We start from the raw sequence: 21,421 nt of genomic DNA on the forward strand, positions 1-21,421 counted from the left end.
GGCTCGGCCCCTACAGTAATTACTAGCTCTGATTCTGTGTTAGTGGCTTGTGCTCATGAGAGGTTCAGTAGAAGAACCTCCTGGCTGTGAATTTTTATGGCTCTGCGTGTCCTGCATTAACTGCCTTTTCACTTTTTTTTTTTTTTTTTTTAACTTTAAGTGTACAATAAGACGCAAAATTTTAAAGTTAAAGGTAGGCAAATCAAGTTTTCTGTTTTAAAATGAAGTTGCAGTCAGTTTATTTAAAATAAGTTCACTTTTTTATATAAATTTTGGTTTACCCTTTATAGGAGTGTTAGAGGAGAATTCGTGGCTTTACAGATAAGAAAAATCTGGCACTAGTAAAGTGAGGTGGTTTCCATGAGACAAGCTGTAGCTAAGCTGGGATGATTTCTTGGCTTCTCCTCCTGTTTTCGAAGCTCTTCTCATGATGGTGTTTATACCGCTCCATCTTCAGATCGTGCCATTTTAGTAACACCTTCTGCCTGTCTGAGTCTTTGTACTTTCCCAGCGACCGAGTTTCCTATTTCTGTAGGACGTCCTTGGTATATATTTGACTGTGCAGTGGAAGTTAAACGGAAACAGCCGTGACACTGACTGCTGCCTTCCTCTAGAGCTGTGATCTCGGTGGCCGTAGCTGAGAGGAGATGGGAGCTCCCACTGGGGTGGCAGCCGAGTGGCAAGCCCTCAGCGCTCCCTCCCTCCCTGGGACTGGGGAAGACTCGGTCAGCTTGGGGGCCCCAGACCCTCAGCTGTGACAAGGGGTCGTAAAGCCCGTCTCTCAGAGCTGTGGCGATTAAAGACATATAGACACGTGACACTGCGGCATAACGTTCGGTAACAGTTTCTTTCCCATCCATAGAGGCCACTAGTGTCGATGGTGTTAACACACTTTTCCCAGTTACTGTTCAGTGTAATGATTGTTTTATATTTTTGCATAGTAGTAACAATAGCTTATATTAAGTTCTAAAATTTCTGTATGTTTCGTTGAATTTTAATTGGTTGAGACAAAAATATTAGCTATTCAGTAGTGGTCCGGAGATTTGGAGTTGCCTTAAAATTTGTGTATTTTAAATGTTATAGCTTTGTTTGATTAAACTATTAATCATATATCTATTAAGGATCTGGTTATATCCATTAAAGTGTTCAATTAATTAAACTTTGGTTTCCTGCCTAATGTATTTATTCATTTGGTTACTTCATACTGTTAAATGATAATTTAGCTTTTCAAGGTCAAAATAAATTGTTACTGATGGTCAGTGACTTTTAAAATGACAATGTGTGTGTGTTTTTCCAGAGTTCGCTAAAGTTGTATCAGGATACTCATCAGGAATATGCTCGTGTAAAGGAAGAATGCTTGAAAACTGATGCTCAGTAAGTAGTTTTAAAATTACTGTGGAAATAGGGTTTTCATCTCTGCAAATAGCTAACCCTTAATAGAGTTTCTCAGTTCTGTCTTTGGCTTTGTCGGCTGTAATTAACTGCAATACTGAATTAAATTAGTTTGTCAGCCTTGGTTTCCATATCTGTCAAATGGGAATGATACCTGCTTTGAAGGATTCGAAGGAGGGTTAAGTAAGCCTCGCAGGATAACAGGCTGCGCAGAGGAAGAGCTCCATGGACGTGTTGGGGTGTGTGTGTGTGTGTGTGTGCGCTGAAAACGTAGCGATCGACGCCTGTCTCTGAGCCAGCACTTTCACAGGTACCACAGCGACCGGTGTTTTGTTACCATTCCCAACAAGGGCTGTTCAGAAGCATCCACTTGATTATTTTACAGTTTAATACTGTGTTCACATTATTCAAACATCTTGTGAGCTATACATGCAGTAGTTGAATTTCCATGTGATGTAGCAGTAACTCAGAGAGTTACCGGCCTTCTCTGATCAGAAATCCATCTTAGAACGAGGACACTTCTCCAGCCGCGGCCGCCGTCAGGCTCCCAGATGTGGTACTGCCTAGTAGGACGCTGGACTGACTGACTGACCTTAGGACCCTCTGGACACATCAGCTCCACTCCTAGATGAGGCCACCGCGGTTCAGGGACAAAAAGACAGATTTCTCTAAGCCGTTTTAGAAATGTCACACATTAAACAGCTTACTGATTTTGCTTAGGCTTACTCTGCTCTTAGAACGGTTGCTGCAAATTTTATTGGTTGATGTGTGAGACTCGTAACTGACATTTTCTTTATTATAGAAATCTCAGTAATTTAAAAAAAGAAAATGTACCACAAACTGTAATACGTATTTTTTTTATAATACTTTTATTTTTTGTTAACCATTTTAACTTACACCATTTTATCATCAGGAAGAAGAAACTAGAAGCCAAGGTGAAGAAGCTGGAAGGTAATTGGCACGATTGTTTTCTAACAGATGGACACCATTGGTCTGTATACAAATCAGTGGTGACTCCAAGATTGCAGCTGGGTCATCATGGTTTTGATGGCACCCCATCCCTGGGTGACTGCATGAAGGGCACTGTTAGCAAGAGGTCTGAATGCTGCATTCCTCAGTTACTGGGTAGTATGGAAATGGAATGTGCAAGTCCTTGAAATGTTACACTCAAAATAATAGCAGCCTGTACTTTTCCTGTAAAAAGAAGTAATTCATAAAAGGATTTAATTTTGTAAGTTGATTCTCATGGGGCCTTCTCATTTTTCCTAATGAAATCAGTAAGGTTTGTAGAGAAGCTTATTTTAGTCCCAAGAAAGCTGATGTGTTTGGACAGTTAGAGCATACCCATGGGGACATTCCCCACATCAGGCTTGTGGTCCACACTGACCAGTCAGAGTGCAGAGGGGCCCGGGAGGGCCGGCTACCGCCTCGTGGGCTGCTCAGTCCGAACCCTTTCAGGAACTGAATGCACAATCTTGTGTTGTGTTTTCCCCCTTCATCGGGTGGTTGGGATGTGGAAGTAATGACAGGTAGAGACGAGGGGGCTCTGGCAGACCAGGCCTGGCACATGATCCCCACTTTAGTCCAGCGTGGGCGTCAGCAGCCCTCTTACCTGCTGTGGCTCACTGACCCCACTGTCCGTGCCGTGCCTTCAGCAGAGGGCTCTACTGCTCACACGTGTATTTGGGAAAGGGTTCTTACTCCAGTGTTTTATGGGATTTTACTTTTCCTAGCAATGGTGTAGGAACTCAGGTCAAGTCAATCCTGCTCAGATTCTTCATAGTGTATTTGGACTATTCAGTGCTTCAGAATCAAAAACAGGCATGAGGAATTGGCTGAAGATTCAGGAAAGAGCCATGAAAATGCCTTAAAAGTACAGTTGACCCTTGAACAACTCAAGTTTGAACTATGCCAGTCCAGTTACATGCAGATATTTTTCAATAAATAGTGTAAATGTATTTTCCTCATGATTTTCTTAACATTTTCTTTTCTCTAGTTCGCTTATTGTAAGAATACAGTATATAATACATATAACATACAAAATATGTTAATTGTTGTTGGTAAGGCTTCCAGTCAACAGTAAGCTATCAGTAGTTACGTTTTGGGGAGTCAGAAGTTATGTGTAGATGTTTAGCTGCTCAGGGGCCATTGCTGAGAGGTCAGATGTAATCTACAGTAAAGGTATTAGCACTGAGGACTCTCAGCTTATGGAGGGCTCCCAGGAAGGAGTGACTACAGTAAGCTTCAAGGAGAGCCCTCCCTCCACATGCAGAGAAGGGCATTAGCTGTATCCCAAGGGGAAAGCCCAGTTCTGCGACCTGAACACCTTGAATGCTGCTGATGGCTGAAGAACAGGGGGTCTCCCCTTCTCTGAGGGTCATGCATTTTGGAATCTGGCCTGCCAAGAGGGCTTGGGTGGCTCGTGCAGGCCTTGGAAAGGGTGTTGAGGTCTGGTGCCAGTTCTGTGGGTATATAGGCAACAGAGAGAATACTGTGAGCAAAAAGGGTTTCCGCATTTATCCCTGATACAATACTGAAGGAACAGTAACTTTTTCACACTTGTTTCAAAGTTTTAAGGGATGAGGAAAAAACCTCTAAATGGATTATATTTTGAGAATTTCATTAATTGGAGTTGTGAAGTTGGTTAATTATTTTTCTTTCTTACTTTACTGTATTTTTTAAATAAAGAGGCTGCCATCAAACAAATTCAGGACTTCAAGCAACTGAGGAATGAAAAGAAAGTCCTAGAAAAGGAATTTAAGAAGACACAGGTAATAGATGACAGTGCGTACACGCTGAGCTTCTGGCTTCAGGGCTCCTCAGTGTCCTTTTAAGTGCCACGTCCCCGTCACGCAGGAGGCGGGGATGAGGCCCCTGAGGGACACAGTCACGGGAGGCCCATCGTGTTGCCCCTGGGTTAGGTCTGGAATGGCTGCACGCTGTACCCGTGCTGACACTCCGTGCTTTGTTTTCACAGGAAAGGCTCGATGAATTTTCTAAACAGAAAAACGAAAAGGGTGAGTATTCGGTTATCGCTTACTTAACAATTCTGTTTTGATACACAGAATTCTTTTTTAACTGGTTTCCCCCACATTTTTAGAGTTGAGAAATATCGGAACACAAATTTCAAGTGATTCTTACGGAAGCATAGATAAAAGTAAGTATACTCCAAGTTGTATTTTAATTTCTCTGCATTGCTTGTACTGGTTTGGGAGGTCGCTTGTTGCTTTAACCTATGACTAAATATTCCAGGGCTTAATTGATGTTTCATGTAATAGCCATACATGTTTCAGGTCTTCATTAGATCTATGTCATCACCTTGCTGTCTGATAAAATAATACAGTGAATGAAAGCGTGTAAAAGCAGTATTGTTTGGGAAAGGAAAACTAGTTAGAGATATAATTTCCACACTTCTCAATAAATGAGTATTGTTTTCTCATTAGGTTACAATTTATCAAGTCAGTTTATTAAATTTCTTAGGTGCCAAATGTATAAAAATTGTTAAAGTCAGGCAGGAAAACTGAAGTCAAAGCCCTATTTTTGGAAGACAAGAATTGAGGGAAGGCCAAAAGTACAAGGAAAGTAAAGTGGTCACACAAATCACACGGGAAATCACAGATGTTCACATGTGCCTTTCATCACTGGGTGTGTGATCTCGGAGACGAGAAGGAATAACCCAAGAAGGTGAGAAATAGGGGTTTTCCCTCCAATATTTCTGTTTATCAATTGTGTGACCCCTGGCCTTTTACTTTCCTTCCTTGTGTTTTCATTCTTCATTTTCAAAAGGGAGATTCAGTTTGTGCTCTGCTTATCTCTCCTTTTTTGATAGGGATCAATTTAAAATGTAAGTAATGGTATTTTCATGTTACTAATGTGTTATTTTTCTCTCCAATAGAAATGATTAAAACCACTTACATTGTTTTGTAGAATTATGTAGTGTCTCTTCAGAAATCGCTTTTATCTTTTTTATCCTTTTTTAATTCAGAACACCAGATCGTTTTTTTTTGTGGCTTCAGTCTTTGACGGCTCATACCTTTCAGTTGCCTGGACGCTGATTTATCACTGTCACTAATACTGCTGTGTGTTTAGCCTCCATTCTTCCTCCTCTGACGTGTGGAAAGTGAGATTTACCGTAGTAATAGATGTCGCTGAGAGAAATAGAGGACTTGACGACACTTGGCTTTCCTAACCAGCAGTCACCTGTTGGACCAACAGATTTGTTTTAGGATTCGGCTAGTCTCAGGCCTGCTTCAAACCAATCCCGTTGCTGTCTGTCCTGCATGCTGTTTTATTTTCTTCAGAGAACTTGTTACTAACACAAGCAATTTTTTAATTTAATTTTATTTTTTTATCTTCCTTCACTGTGAGGGCAGGGATCGTATCTGTTGTATATTTTGCTTTTTCCAGACAAATAAATGAAGTCTTTAGGAATCTACTGATGAGCTGTGGACCTTGATAGCTTTAATTCCTAATTTTGTGTTGTATCCTTAATGCTTTCCTCTGTTAATACTTGACTTCTGAAAGAGATTTACAAGTTAGGCAGAAAGGGTATTCGGTTGACTGCACTTTCAAAAAGGCTGCCTGAGTGCCACGTCTGCCTTTCCTTTCTTTAAAATTCTAATAAAATTGGGAGACAATAAAAATTGCTCTTCTTTAGAGTGAGAAATGTTTAGCACCAGTGGGGATTTTAATGAGGTGATATAAAGCAGAAGGTATCAACTGGTGACGCAGCCCCCAAATTTCGAGAAAATAGCAGCTCTCCAAAAGCAAGTTTGGGGGGCAGAAGCCTGCATGTCCCCAAATCATAGGTGGCAGAAGGAGCAGGGCATGAGCATGGATGACAGATGGAAACTGTGCGACCTTGTGGGTTCAGAACCATTTCTGGGTTTGTCCACAGGTTGTGGCCCCAAGTTTAGTTTTCTGAGTGTTAGTTGTGACATGAGAGGCTCCCAGAGTGGGTGCGGGTATCAGACAGTTGGGCACTTAGGGCAGCTTTGCAGGACAGCTGCTCCCGGCCCAGAAAGTGAGAGCTTCTGTACTCCGTGTAATCCTCACAACTGCATTCGCTCTTCCTCGCCTCCCTCTGGAGGTGGGTCCTTATGCGCATGAGATGAGAAACTGCATTCATTGCCAAGGACTAGGACTGGAGATGTAGACTGAAGACATGCACTCTGGCTATCAAAGATGTCCTGCCTAAACTTGCACCTGAAACTGAGGAAAAGCCGTGACAAGAAAGAAAGGCACCCAACTCCAGAACAAGGGCTGGTTCCCGAGGAAACAGGATGAGGTCATGAAGCAGAAGGAAGTGTTAGAAATTGAATTGTTTCCTTAGAAAAAGTCTGAGAACATATGCATAGGCTGCTGCTGTGAAATTGGAGTTGGGCTTCTGGGGTATTAAAAATACGATTAGAAATATACCCACCAAGAAGGCTGAATTGTTGAATGGACAGATAGAAGATTGATTTAATAAACTGAGAAATTTAATCTCTGAACAGTGGTGCAGAAGAACAAGGAAAGTATAAGAATCTGGAAGATAGAACCGGATGTCGTAATAGTCATCTATTAGGACTTCTCAGGGGAGAACAGAGCTGAAAGGAGAGAAGGTTTCCTTCTCTCAGAGCAGAGCACCGGTGTGGTACTTACATGAGAAAGGCCTCCCAAGTATTGAGCATAACGTTTGTGTACGAACTCCATCTCCGACATGTTCATTGGGAAGACTTTTAAAATCAAATGGAGCAGAAAGATTAATATACAGGGATGGATGAAAAAATTCCAAGCAGATGCTAACTTGAAAGCTGTAATGTAAGGTGAAAAATAATTCAAGCCTAGAAATGAATTTACATGTATTAAAAGGGAATATTTAGGTTTTTTAAAGGTGTAATTTTCCGAGAAGATACTGCTATGTATCTTGGACCAAAGAGCATGAAACTTTGTCAAGTAAAAAAATGCTCTGAAATTCTAGGGGCAATAGCCAACTTCGTTTTCATGCGAGACTTTACATGCTTCTCAGAAATAGAAAACCAGACAAAACAGGAGATAGGATTCGAGTTGTAATTACAAGACTGATGATTTACATATGACGCTTAAACCACAAATTTAGAATTTAAAATGCTTTTCAAACATACGTAAAAACTGGCTTTTCTAGACAACAAAAACTACAATCTGAGATGTTTAATAAGATATTTGTAAAGATACCTCTCCCACCACCACCCCCCAAAAAAACAACAACAACAAAAAAACAAACAAAAAAAACTCAGTTTGAAAACCTACCTGGTAACACACAAACACAAATCCCTCTTGAATAACAGAAAAAAATAAAACTTGAAATACTAAACTGGTGTGGAAATAAACAACAGTAGGGCAGCATTTATTACATTTTTGAGATATTGTCAATATGGTCTTCAATGGAATGATATGCGGGCTTCAGTGATTGTTTTAAAAAGCAAGAATTATAGAAAATGAATGAATAACAATGTAGAAAAATACAGCAGACACTTCAGGAAAATGGAAGGAATTGATGAAAATCATAACATGAGATAATGAAATAGGAAACTAAGCAATTGATTTGCGACCATTAAGACTAATAGCTGGAACTTCGTAATGCTGATGAAACCCACAGCTCTTGGCAAGTCTGATCAAGAAAGAACAAAAGCCAGTAGCACCAGGACTCAGCTATAAAACTGCAGTTGGAGAATATCTTAATTCACAAATTTATATTCCTATTTGATCATGTTCGTAAAATGGACCATTTTTTAGGAAAACATACTCAGGTTGATTCAGAATAGTTGTTGCAAACCTGAACAGAAAAATAGCAGAACTAAAGAACAAAATAGTTAAAGCTCTATCTACGGCAACACCATCGAAGGTCCAGGTGGCTTAATGATGAGCTCTGTAAAGCCTTCAGTGAAAACTAATGTCTTTATTATTATTTTGTTTGTTTTAGAACTTAGGAAAAGATGGAATGCTTTTCGTCTCATTCTCTCAGACTAGCATAACCCTGTGCCGAAGCCAGTTAACAACACGCACAACACACCCTCGACACAGAACTCTGTGACTTAGGACTATACAAAGTACAATTTGAAGAACTCAGATCTACTGGGAATTTAGAATACAGACAAATTATGAATTAAGAATTTATCCCAGGAATACTGCAACAGCTGGTTAAGGAAAATCATATGATCTTGATTTACCCATTCCTTATAAAAAATACTTGGTGAGGAAATAATAGGAAACCACATTTGAACTTGAGAAGGTGGGACATGAAGAGCGCAGCCATCTCTGCTGGGAACAGCAGGCGTGCTTGTTCCTTCTGCTTTGCGTACTGGAGGCCTGCGCAGCGCCACAGAGCGAGCAGGACGGCTAGGAGCTGGAAGGACTAACGAGTCAAGCTGTCGTCCTTTCAAATGGAATGCAAGCGCAGAAAATCAAAGACGCAGCTGGAAAACACAAGTGAAGCACTTGGGGACATGGTGACAAACAAGGAGCACAGAACGGACCATTATGAACCTGTTAGAACAGCCTGTTCTCAGATAGCCACGGAACCGTCAGACGTCAAGGAAAAGGCCTCAGAGCCGCCTGCCGTGCGTGCCTCCGGGAGACACTGGACCAGCCTCCTAAAGGGGATCCCAGGAGACCTGGACGCAGAAACTGTGTCCCTGGAGTGGAGGACTCCAGTGTGAGGATATGCATTTGCCCCAAATGTGTTTGTAGATATGCAGTCGCATTCAAACTCCCCAGAGGCTTTATATGGGAAGGGCAAGCAGATGCAAAACTACATGTTTGGAATGAGATTTTTGGAACGGAAATATCTGAGCAAGGCTCCTCTCCATACAGATACTAAAACAGAATCATGAAACGGTTGTGATTAAAAACGCGTGTACGCATGTGGAAACCAACAAGTCGGTGGAGTAGAAAAGTCCAGAAATATTCACAGATGCCTTAGACTTTGCTAAAGGCAGTGTTTTAAAGGATTGGGGGAAGGTGTGCGGTTCAATTTAATGAGGGCTTCTCTTCACAACTAAGGAATGGAGGCACAGAGAGATTTTCTGCTTTGCTGAGAATGGATGGCTCTTTTTGTCCGATTGGATGCAGTGAAGGAGTGCTCAATTAGCTAGGCTGGCTTAGCCTCCCTACGAATAGAAGAGGAACTCTTTTTCTTTAAGGTTCCCTGTTTGCTGCTTTGGGTGTGCCTATAACAAGCAGGGGTCCTGGTCAGGTCACTTAAGCAGAGAGGATCCGAGTGTTGGGAGCAGGCTCTGGGGGCGGATAAATCACTGTAGACACGTTGCTGGGTCCCAGAACTTTGGACTCAGCAACGGATGTGCCTCACACGCCATGATCGTCAGAGGCTGATTGGCTCAGGGGAGGTTGGCAGCGTCTGCTTTGAACCCCCGAGTCTCGGTCCTCCGCTCTAGCCCAGCCCCCTGAGCTGCATCATTTGGGCTTTCATATGACTGTCCTTAATGCAAACTTCATGGCTCCTTGCAGGTGCTTTGCTTTAAAAGATTGGTCTTCGTAGCCTCTCTAGACTAGATGAAAGATTTCAGTATTTTTAGTAAATGCTTCAGGTTAATTTAAGAACTTAAGTTCAAGGAAACTAATAGAACTTTGAGGTGGCCTGAAATTGCCTAATACTTAACGGTTTATTTTTAGGTGAATTTTGGTTTGTGTGGGTTGTCCCTTTATGCAGATGTGACCAGAAGCTATTGACATTTTTATGAATATCTTTTGCTTTGGAAGTTTTTTGTGTGTGTGGAATATTTGTATTTATTAATGTTAGACTCACTTTAAATCCCTAGTACCATATTCTAATGTTACATGCATTTCATTGGGCCTGTCTTCATTACAACTACCCTTGGCCTTTCAGTTTGAGCCCGTGGTTCTTAAACATTTTAGGAATCCAGACAGACCCCTTTGAAAATTTATAAAAGTTCCCTGTGTAGCTTTCCCTGTGTGTGATTAGCTCTCCCTACCCATATGTCCATGCCTGCGTAGTTTTGTCTCCTGCCCTGTTTTCCCTTAAGACCGTGAATGGCTTTTCTGTGATCCCTGAAGCCCCTAGGTTAATTACAGCATGGCCGACTGACGGCCTCACGTAACTGACAGCCCTTCTCCACTGCTCTTCATACTGTACACAGAGCCCACATCTCTGTCCGGCCATTGTGTCTACGCTTCCTTCCCCAGTCCCATAGCCCTGTCTGTAGAAAGTTTATAGGCTGAAGAGTTATTTGTTCCACACACAGGTGAAGGTGACAGCCATTAACAATAGGCAGCTGTGGTCTTTTGAATCCCATAGTCTGCCTCCCCGTTCCCTACCCCGACCCCAGCAAGAAGAAACCATAAAAGCCCCACGCCTGTATGCAGCCTCCAGTGTTTGGCTCAAGCATGGTGGCAGACCTTTGCGATGGTAGTGACCGGAGTGATCCACAGTGATTGAATTTGAGGAATATGTTTAAGTTGCCTGGTTTTCTAAAGTCCTGCCAAGTCCTGACTTTAGCCTGTGTAGACTGAGCCAATTGGCGTGTCTTTAATACTTTATTCTCTTCCACAGGAAAAGTAAAACTACTGCTAAAGGAACTGTGGCTCTGTATAAACACAACACACAGAGTACCTGGTGAAGGCAGCAGATATGTCGCAGGTGAGACAGAAGCTTCCAGAAGTGCATATCGTTACATGAAAGTAGAAGTGTGTACCACGGGCATTCTGTGCCTTTAGGGTTTTATGTCTCCTGAACGTTCCATTAAAGGATGAACTAAACAAGTGGGTACCCCAATTATTCACAGCTCCTTTCTCTTCAGCATGACTTCCGCCAACCTTAGTGCACACGTGCTTTTTAACGTTTAATAGCAGCTTTCATCAGAGCACATGACGGGAGCTGGAAGAACACCCGGAGGCCTGTACGGCAGTGGATACAGAAGGCTGAGCATGCAGAGTTTTTTCTCATCATTTCCTGAGTTTCATCTGTCTGCCAGCAGTTTAGATTAATTTATTTTTCATGTACCTTGCCAGTTCCTTTGACTGACATTTTAGTTACAATCTATTCCTGGTCTCTTAGGATACCAATCTGGGCAGATAGAAAACTATTTCCCTCCATGCCAATTGTCATGTGAGATTATTGTACAGTGTAGTTAGCTAATGCTTTTCAGAGATTGACTGAATCTGTGGGATACCTTAATTTGCAGTAAAACGTCACACAGGCATTCTACCACATTCTCAGTTACACTCTATTCAGGATTTAAGATTTGGAAATAGTATTAGTCACCCTAGAGCAGATGGGGGAAGATGGCTATCTTGCATACAATTCAAGTGCTTCTCAACTTTTATTCCTTGACTGCCATCTTAGATTAGCTGCGATGAATTCACAGATCACTGCAGATCTAAATCTGCAGGAACGTGCCCTCCTAGTGTTTCCTTTCAGGCTTCTGAAGGGAACGCTTCCTGAGGAAAATGTTCATAGGAAGTGCCTGAGTCTCACTTGTGTGCATTCAGAGCCTGAGTCCTGCAGAGGCGGGTTTGATGGGTTCTGTTACAGGGATTTCTCCCCGTAGTTCACCTCCTGGATAATAGCTCTGATAATATAACCCAGTTATATTGTCTGGTTATGTTATGTGCATCTCCTAAGTTAGTCTTCATTTTAGAACGTCTGTTCTGTCTTCAGGCAGTCGTGGGTTCTTTACAGTCTCCTGTATCAGTCAGTATTATTTTATTATAGGCACTTGATTTCATGTCATTATTTATTTTTTATCTTTTTTTCATATTAAAAAAGTTACATAAATAGTGCAGAGACTTCCCTTACACGCTTCATCCAGATTCCTCTGGATGTTCAACATTTTCTGTCCCAATAATCAAAAGCAGGACACTTCGTACAATACTGTTAAATGAACTAAACCGCATGTGAATTTCATCTATGTTCCCACCAGTGCCATTTGTCCGTTCCAGGATCCCACGCTGCATGTACTGCCATTCTTCCTTTTAGCTGCCCCAGCCTGACAGTTCCTCCTCCTTTCCATGTTTCCCAGCTCTTTGACACTTGTGGAGAATATGCATGATTTTTTGGGTAGCCTGTCAGTTTGGGCCTGTCTGATGTTTTCTCATATTAGACTGAGGCATGAACTCTACAGCAGTGATGTTTAGGGCAGCCTCGGGGGATGGGACATGCCGATGCCCTAACCCTGGGGGGTTAGTCTGGATCGCTTGTGTAAGGTAGCGCTGCCAGCTTTCTCCATCGTAAAGTCACTGATAGTTCATTATCTTCAGGGAGATGCTTGGACACTGCACATACTCTGTTTCTCTCCACCTGTAGCCCACTGAGCTTAGTAGCCATCCAGGTAGCTTGTCTGCTGTAATACTGCTTTTGTCTAACAGGTTTTAGTGCATTTCCCTAATTTCTTCTGCATTTATTAATTGGAATTCTTCTGTAAGGAAGAGCTGTCCCTTTTCTATCGTTTATTTATTCCTTCACTTATTTGCTTCTGTCAGTACAGGCTCGTGGGTATTTATTCTGTTCTGTGCATTGTAATTTGCTCTGCCATGTGTCTCATTCACAGTGCTCTAGCTGTCGTGATTGGGACGCCCTCCGGTTGGCTCGCGGGCCCTTTCTGCATTCCCCATCCTGTTTTGCAAACTTCTTTACTTTCTGGCACTGTGCGATAGTTCAGGCTCAGCTTGTTTTTCCCCTCCCTAGTCCTGTAATCAGCCACTTCTCTATCGAGCCCTGAGTCCTTCTGTAAAGTGTATTTCTACAGCTTTCAAATATGACAAATAGATATTTCCAATGATTTCTCAGAACACTTCTGTCCTTGATAATTAGCACCACTGCAGTTCACCAGAATGGAAACCGCCAAAGAACTGGCTTTTTATAGTAATCCTTCTGCTGCTTTATAACCGAGTATGTATGTAGCCTAGTTCCTTAATTAGAGCACTGTACAAATGCAGTCATGGGGCGGGCTTGCTATCAGTTGGCTTTGGATCACTTTTCAGACAGAAAAAATAGTTTCCTGCCGGGCTACATGCACGAAGCCGTTTCTCCCGGGTACTGCTGGCTGTGTGGGGAGGCTCAGGCCATGTGGGCCGGTGACCGCCGTGGAGGGGTCCTGGGCATCCCAGCATCCTCCTGCCTGTCTTCTTTTGCATCCTATCTGTTGTGAGTGAAGCATGGTTATGTGGAACATGTTCAGGTGTTACAGGATGGTCCTCAGGCTGGCATCTTTTACATTTTTTGTCTTTTAAAATGTTTTTATTTAGACTTACTATTGCAAGAATTTTGAACTGGTAGAATAAGGTGGGAATTTTTAAAGTTTTCTTGATATTGTAAGTATTTGATGTGCACATTTTTCCCACAGAAAGGCCAGCCCAAGAAGAGCCCCGACTCAGGGACCCCAGGGAAGCTGGGGTGCCGGCTGCGGGAGGAGGCGGCCCTTTGAGAGCCTCGGCGGTGCAGACATGCCTGGCGGAGCTGTCCATGGAGATAGAGGGCGACTTCTCTGCGTGTGAGAACGTGGGAAGAGAGGGGCCCCCCGGAGCGGCTCCCCAGAATGAGGACCAGATTCCTGGGGCTTTAACAAAGCCCGGGCATGACACCCACGGCGCCGACTTTGCTGACCACGAGCGTCTTTTTGATGAGGACCTTCAGGCCGCAGTGGACTTCTTCAAACTGCCTCCTCCTCTCCTGTCGCCGGTGCCGTCACCCCCTCTGGGCTCGGCCCCGCCCCTGGGCACCTTGCCTTCTGCGCTCGCACTTGTGAGTTTGCACTTTGACTTTGAGTCACCAGGCGGCTACAGTGGCCATCCTAGTATGTTAGTCAAGCTCAGCGAGCATTCTTGGTACTCAGACCAGACTTTGTCAGGGAGCGCTGAGAGGAGTTAGAAGGGCAGGCCAGGGCACTCTGAACCAGCACGCGCAGTGTGGCGTTGCTCACTGGGTGTTACGGTTGCATTCCTGTCTTTCTCCACAAGCACATTATAAGTCTCCTGGGGGAGGACACTGTCGTGATCGTTTGCTCTTATCTCCAGTGCCTGGCACTTAGCAGATCTGGAAGGAAGGAAGTCAGTACGTTTTTGCAGGCGTAGAGTTTTTCCGAGATGGGGAGATCATGTGCAGCGTGCGTTCACCCGTGATGCTGAATCGCCCCTTTCACTTGACGCATGCATCGTCTTTCTGTGTTTGCACAATGGTTTATCAGAATTTCTTAGGAAACCACTCTTCCTAAAACAGATTTCTAACTTTTTGGATTAAGGCGCAGATAAGTGACTCTGCTGAGTCACTGCCCTCCTTCAGGAAACATGCCTCATGCCTGCTGTGTTCCAGACGCCGTGCTAGGCACCAGGAAAGCAGAGGTGACATAGGGCGTGCTTGTCGTGTGGCAGCTAGACCAGGGGACAGGCCAGTGCTGGGGACGCGGGTTACAGGAAGGGACCTAGACAGGAGCTCTGTCCTGAGCGGAGGCTGGTGTGTGGGGTGGTGGGGGCTCCAGGAGGGGAGGGGCCCAGCTGAGTGTTGAAGGGGGGCGCTGTAGGTGGGCTTGCTGTGCACACCGAGCTCCACTGTGAGAGGGAGCTTCATGCTGGGGGCCGTTCACGCAGACCAGCGTCCCAGGGCCGCGTGTGTCCTGAGGGCTTTCCATCTGATCCTGATGGAGCGTCGGGGGTGGCCCTGATGGCAGATTGTTATTTGCCAGCTGCACTTTGTCACAGTGTGAGTGGGTGGGGCATGGGATGGTCAGGGACGAGTCGGGCCATGAACAGGATGGTTTAGTTAGTGGCCTCCTTCATTCCTGACACCGTAACCCATAGTGGCGCCCGGGTCAGAGAGGTGAGGCGGTTTGAAAAGTTACAAGATCGAATGAGCAGCCTTCGGTGAGATTTTCAGGGTGGTGCTTAGGGGTGTTGAGGGGTCAAGGATGTTGGAAAATAACAAATACAAGAAGAAGCCCTACTTGAGTGGGAAGATAATGTGTAAAACGTTAGCCTGAGGTGCGTGTGGGATTTCCAGGCTGGCATGTGCAATGTGCATTTTAGACCCACGGGCACGGTGGCCCGAGTGGGGCTGGTGGGACTCAGACGCTTAGGACTTGTCAGCATTTGGGTGCAGCAGAAGCCATGGCACTGTGATGTCATTTAAGGAGTGTGTAGAAGAAGAGGACGGGGTCCTAGACAGACTCCTGGGGAGCTGTCAGTACATGCGCAACCAAGTAGAAAAGAAGCGGGAAGGAGATTGAAGACAGGTGGCAGGATGCTAGAGGAAGACCAGGAGCTGACAGGACTCTCGAACTCCGGGGAGGGTGGAAACGACTGAGTAGGAGCGAGGCTGTGTCAGCAGTGGGCACGCTTCCTAGTCCACCATTTCCCTGACTGAGTGGGGAGGCCTGGCACTTGATGACTTAGCTCGTGTGGTGGGCCACGTGTGACGCAGGCAGGGGTGATGGGGGGGGGGCAGGGGTGGAGAACGGGTTGTGTGGGAGGGAGAATTGTCATCGCATAGGCTGTGGAGGGGTGGAGCAGGGCTGGTTGCCAGCATCCAACGGGTAGCACTAGGTGTGAAGAAATGTGTGGCAGGAGCTGTGTGTGAGGCGTCGCCCAGACGGGTGGCCCGCTGGGTGCACAGAGGGTACCGCTGTGGGCTCGAGTCAGTGCGTGTGGAGGAGTGACTTGGAGGTGGAGGAAAACAGGGGGCTGTGTAGCCAGAGTGGGAAGTCTTCTGGCCAGAAAATGGGGAGAAAGGAGCTGAGAAGTAGGAGTGTTTGGAGGGTAGCACTGCACCTGGGCCGTGTGTGGACTAGAGCTCGGAAGAACCTGATCCGGGAGAAGCAGTGAGTGAGGGGATCCCCGTGAGAGGCGGGCTTCCTGCCAGCAAGGGCGAAGCCATGTCCTACTCAAGACTGAGACTCCCACCCATTACAGCGATTCCAGAGAGCAAACTGTCTGCCCTCAGATGTGTTCTAGAGGGTTCTTCAGGAAGCATGTACTTTTATAATGCATTTCATTGGTACTTTAGTTGTTGGACTAGTGTTTCATTAACTAACTGGTGACTCGCTTACTTTGAAGGAGACCTACTTTGGAGAGTATGCGGATTCCAGCGATAATGACTCGGCCCAGCACAGAACCTCCGCTGAGTCCGCTTCAGAAGCTGAGACACTGGTGGCCGATGACTGTCCGGGCTCCTCCAGAAAAACTAAAGGACGCAGCGCGCACACCGGAAAGCTCAGACCACGTGAAGCCAGTCGGGTTCCCAGTACGTGGAAAGCAAACGAAGTGACAGCTGTTGGGTTTGGGGCATTCACAGCAACACTAGGAGAGCCTTCAGCCACGTACTCCTTGGCTTGTGAGAAACACTGGACAGTGTCATCTCTACCTGCGAGTGACAGACACAGGGGCGTGTTAGATGAGGCCCCACGACAAAGGGAGGCGAGGGAGATGGAGAAGTCAGTGCAAATGGAGGAAGCGCTTCATAAGCCCCTTGGAAGCGCGAGTGTTGAAAAGCTGTCTGGCAGCCTCACTCAGGAGAAGGAAGCGGCCCTCGGGAAGTCAGACTTGCGTTATTGTCCCCTTGGCCAGAAGCCATTAAGTGAACTCCTGGGGTCTGAAGGGAAAATCATGGCATCTCCCAAATCAGACTTGACTAAGTGGACACCAGCTATTGAAATCACTTCTGAATCAGATCGTGTGTCTGTTTCTGACCGTCTTCAGGGAACAGCTACAGAATCGGGAAAGGGAAGAGGATCTCTGCAAGGGTTTGTGTTGGGAGAATCACCTGAACCGGACGGAGGTGCAGGTGACGTCATGGCTGTGACAGGGCTTGATGTTGGTGCCAGATGTTCTTCCTCTGCTACCTCGGGAGCGCTACCTCCTGAAGCCGTCCCTACTGCAGTGTGTCACTCAGAGCAAACGTCACAGGCCAGAACTTCAGACACGGCCAGGCTGCAGGCTGAGCCACCAGAGTGTTCTGCAGGAGAACGTGATCTGGGGACTCGTGTGCATGCTCTGTGCCCTGAGTTGGGAGCACCAGATGTGCACGGTCAGAGCAGCAGTGAGGTGGGACGTGCAGAAGCTGTGAAAGGCACGTCCCAGGTGTGCACACTCCCTCTGTCAGTGTTTGCAAAGGCCACGAGAGGTGGGCAGGGTGACAACCAAGGTCTGCAAGTGGGGCTCACACCCAGTCAGGCAGATTTCACACCACCAGCGGAGTCTCAGTCTGGCTTGATCACGCGTGTGTTTGGTTTTGTCAGAGGCACTTCCTGGCACCATAGTGATCTTTTGAGGAGAGGAGGTGAAGAAAGGCTGAGAGCCAAACCAGAACACGAGCAAGAGACCCACCACCAGTTACAAAAGGCAGTGGCCTCCTTGGAAAACAGAGGGTCGGCGTCCAAGCCTGACCTCGCTGGAGAAAGTGCCGGTGCTGTGGGCCTCAGGGCTGCTGCGTCCATGCTGCCGAACCAGGTGTCGGTGATCACCAAGCAGGCCAGGCCTGAGAGGACTCCTGGTGCTCGGCCCGAGCCCCTGAGCCTGCCCAGGAGTGAGCCTGCCTCGGCGACAGAAAGCGTCAGGAACGGGACTGGTTATGTGTCATCTAGAGCGAGATGTGGTGGAGAGGGAGAGGACGCAGCTCAGAAAGTCCAGGAGGTGGCTCCTGTGGAAAGGACTGTACCAGAAGTTTCGCCTTCTTGGAGAAAACTCGATTTTAATTCTCCAAGTGGCTCTTTATCAGTAGAAAATTCTCATTGTTCCACAAATAGCAAATTACCTTTCTTTTCTGAAAACACCCCTGTCCCAAACCAAGACGTCATGATGGAGCCTGCAGCGCAGGAAGAGATGCAGAAGCAGAGGCCATGTCTGGACGCCACAAATCTGGACACGTCTGGTTTGGGTGGAGATCAACATCCGGCTGCAGAAATGGCAGTGGCAGGAGCCTGTCCCGCTGAAGACGCACCCTTTGGAGACAGAGCGGGGCCTGGTGGGGAAGGTGCGGCCCTCGCCGAGGACTGGCCTCGCATTCGGCAGAGCCCAGAGCGGCCTGAGCAGCTGCCGTCGCCAAGTCCTGGCATTGCTTGTCCTGAAGGCCCGGGTCCCACAGCTGCTGCCTTTTCTTCAGCCGCCGGCAGGAAAGATGAGACTCGTGCTGTCCCCCAAGGGGGCCCCCCTGGTCCTCTGTACTGTTACACAGGCCTCCGGGAGGCGGGCGGCGGTGACACGGAGCTGGAGAGCGAGGCCCCGAGCTGCAGTGAGGGGGAAAACGAGCCTGACACGGCCCTGGGGGCCCGACCGTGGGGAGCTGCGGGCGCCAGTGCCACCCAGCCCAGGCCGTCCACTGCACTGGGCGGCCTGACCTCGGCGCTGCGGGACTGCAACATCAGCGCCCTCCCCGAGACAGACGGCTTGTCCACCTCGGAGGTGGTGCAGTTCCTGGAGAGTTGCCAGCTGAGAGATTACAGCTCAGGGGACTCTGTTTCAGAATGTTCCAGCAAAGAAACCCTAAACAAAGAAATGAACAGAGAGTTAAAGCCAAGTGGAAAAACAGGAGCAAAGTGCAGAAAGCAACTCTGTGAACAAGAAGCGCTTGAAACCAGCGAGGAGTGGCTTGAGTCGGAGGACGAGGAGGGCCCCTTGCGGAGCGCCAGTGGGCTGGCCCCGTGCTCTCTGGAGACGCTGTCCGAGGTGCTGAGCACGATCGGGCGGGAGCTGCAGCCCGACTCGGAGGACCCGAGCAGGAATGACGTCGCGGACTTGCTGCTCCTCAACGTGCCCGGTGGCCCGATGAGCGAACTCGGGAAAGAGCGCATCACAGCCCCAGAAACAGGCGGCTCCTCACCCCCTTCAGACCCACCCCCGCCCGCAGCCGGCCTAGATGCCCAGGGCACTTCTCCCGCGACTGGGACATCTAGTGACGAAGACACTCAGCACATACTTGAGGGTCCCTCAGATGTGACGAGGCCAGTCGATGGTGGGGACGGGGTCCTCTCAGAACCGGTGGAGACCCCAGCCCAGGGCTGTGACTCTGGAGCGGGACAGACAGCCGAGCGCAGTGCTGGTGAGGTGGAGAGGACATTTCAGTGTCAGATCTCCACAGTGACCTCCGAGGTTATAAATGTGTTGATAAATAAGGACCAAAATCTAGTCATTGAAAAGGGAGACAACTGGACCATCATCAACGGGGTGGCTCTCGTGCCAGATGTGGACCAAGTTATCTTATGTGATGCGCCTGGAGAAATCCCAGCTTCCCCGGAGGGAGGAGGGCTGGCAGCTGGCTTTATGCCCGATACTTCCGGGGCGACGTCCCCAGTCCCTGGTCACACTGGCTCTCCGTTTCAGGAGCCCCCGTGTGGCGGCAGTCTCCCAGGTGCCCAAGAGGAGATTTCCAGCAGTGGTCAGAGTTCCAACTTTGATAAAAGTCGTTTGCGGAATAGACCTGTTAAACCCAGTGTGAGGATTAATTCTGAAATATATGACCAGATCTTTGAGTCTCAGATCGTTGCATCTGATCACACGTATTATAACTCGAAACTAGAGCCATTTAGCAAAAACAAGACTCGATCAAAGATTTCAAACAAAGATCAGTCAAACAAACCGGTAAAGACTTCAGCGTCCAGCAGAGTTGAAAGTAATCCAAGTGAAGTGTCTCGGTCACCTTCAGCGGACAGAGGTAACACAAAAGCTCCGAGACACCCACCTCAGACCATTCTCGCCAATGCTGACACATCTACTCCCACAGATTGTTCTGCTGACACTCTGAGTAAAATTCGGCAGGAGGTGGGGCCCCCTCTGCCACCCCTGCTTGCTCCTTTGATTGCCACGCCCCCCAGGACTTCGCGCCCCATCTCCCCCCTGATGTCCAGCGCCAGCCCCTCCTCACCCACCTCTCCTGCCAGCCAGCTCTCTCCATTGTGTGATATCCCAGCACCACCCGTGACGTCTCCTTTGCTGGAAGACCCGGGGCCTGTCTCCCCTCTGTGCACCCCGCCGTCCCCGTCTGCCGTACCTACTGGAGAGAGGACATTGTCCTCTCCTTTGCAGTTCTGTGCTGCCACCCCAAAACATGCCCTTCCTGTGCCAGGCCGACTGCCCCCTTGCGCGTCGGCCCACACTGCTGTGGCCGGGCCCCAGGAGAATTCCGTTAAAATCCTTGACACCATGTACCCGGAGCTGTCGGCCAGGGCCCGCACGCTCAGCATCCTCAAAGGTAACATTCAGCTCACACGCGGGCCACCTGCTGCTGCCCGGCAGGATTTGCCAGGGCCCGTCAGCGCCATCACAGGGTTCAAAGCAATCACTTCCACCTCCACCGCCTTTGTCAAGACGGGGGGCAGCTCTGGAGGTGACTGTAACCAGGAGAAGTCGAGAGACTTGGGGACTGCACAGGACTCAGGTGGGAAGAGGGCACTGGCAGTGTGCGCATTGAGGAGCGCTAAAAGGCTGCGCCTGGACAGCGGGTCCCCGGACACAGAAACGGGCAGCGCCACCGCAGAAGGCGTCCCGAAGCATCCCCGCAGGGTCCTCCCTCAGGCTCAAGTCCCAGCGGCAGAGGAGGAGCCAGCTTCTGTGCCACGTGCTAGCACAGCTTCACAGCTGCCTCCGAACCCCGAAGAAACCGTGGAGTCGCATGACAGAGCCATCGCTGACGCCCTGAAGAAGATCTCGGAGTCCTGCTTTGACCTGCTGCCTGTCATCCGCAGTCACGTGTACGTGGGCAATATCTCCAAAAAGCCTGTCATGAGAGATGAAGAGAAGGAGGTCGTGTACGACTTCAGTACCGCCAAGAAGGTATGTGGCCGCTGTGCTCAGCCTGGGGACAGGCTGCCTGGGCGCCGCAGCATGGGGCGGGGCGGGCCCCAGCAGGCGTTTCAGTGCAGAGCTTGGCAGTTCCCCAGGCAAGGACTGGCCTGGACCTTATTTTCGGCCAGAATTGTGTACATTTGAGATGTGATAAGACTAGAGCCTCGATGATTTGTGTTCATCATGTAATTTGAAATCTTAAAACAAGTATGTCAGGACAAAAATGGTGTATTTCCCATTGATTGTGGCTTGTTAAAGGCTTGCA

General features: G+C 47.5%; 1 protein-coding gene across 2 annotated transcripts in view; it reads left to right on the top strand.

Moving 5' to 3' along the window:
- Positions 1 to 21,421, top strand: part of ICE1 (interactor of little elongation complex ELL subunit 1) — a 52,941-nt gene that overhangs the window by 15,054 nt on the left and 16,466 nt on the right. For both annotated transcript variants that reach the window (XR_012495196.2, XM_019743375.3), the window contains exons 6-13: positions 1,298 to 1,374; positions 2,306 to 2,343; positions 4,081 to 4,163; positions 4,370 to 4,409; positions 4,493 to 4,549; positions 10,943 to 11,029; positions 13,734 to 14,131; positions 16,435 to 21,144. Coding sequence is in view for 1 of the 2 variants with exons in the window: in XM_019743375.3 (XP_019598934.3) it covers positions 1,298 to 1,374; positions 2,306 to 2,343; positions 4,081 to 4,163; positions 4,370 to 4,409; positions 4,493 to 4,549; positions 10,943 to 11,029; positions 13,734 to 14,131; positions 16,435 to 21,144 (5,490 nt within the window). In the remaining variant the exon portion in view is untranslated. The remainder of the gene's footprint in view (positions 1 to 1,297; positions 1,375 to 2,305; positions 2,344 to 4,080; positions 4,164 to 4,369; positions 4,410 to 4,492; positions 4,550 to 10,942; positions 11,030 to 13,733; positions 14,132 to 16,434; positions 21,145 to 21,421) is intronic.

The sequence above is a fragment of the Rhinolophus sinicus genome, chromosome 3 (assembly GCF_057876585.1).
Source record: "Rhinolophus sinicus isolate RSI-liver-muscle chromosome 3, RSI-T2T, whole genome shotgun sequence".
In the NCBI taxonomy this organism is placed as follows: domain Eukaryota; kingdom Metazoa; phylum Chordata; class Mammalia; order Chiroptera; family Rhinolophidae; genus Rhinolophus; species Rhinolophus sinicus.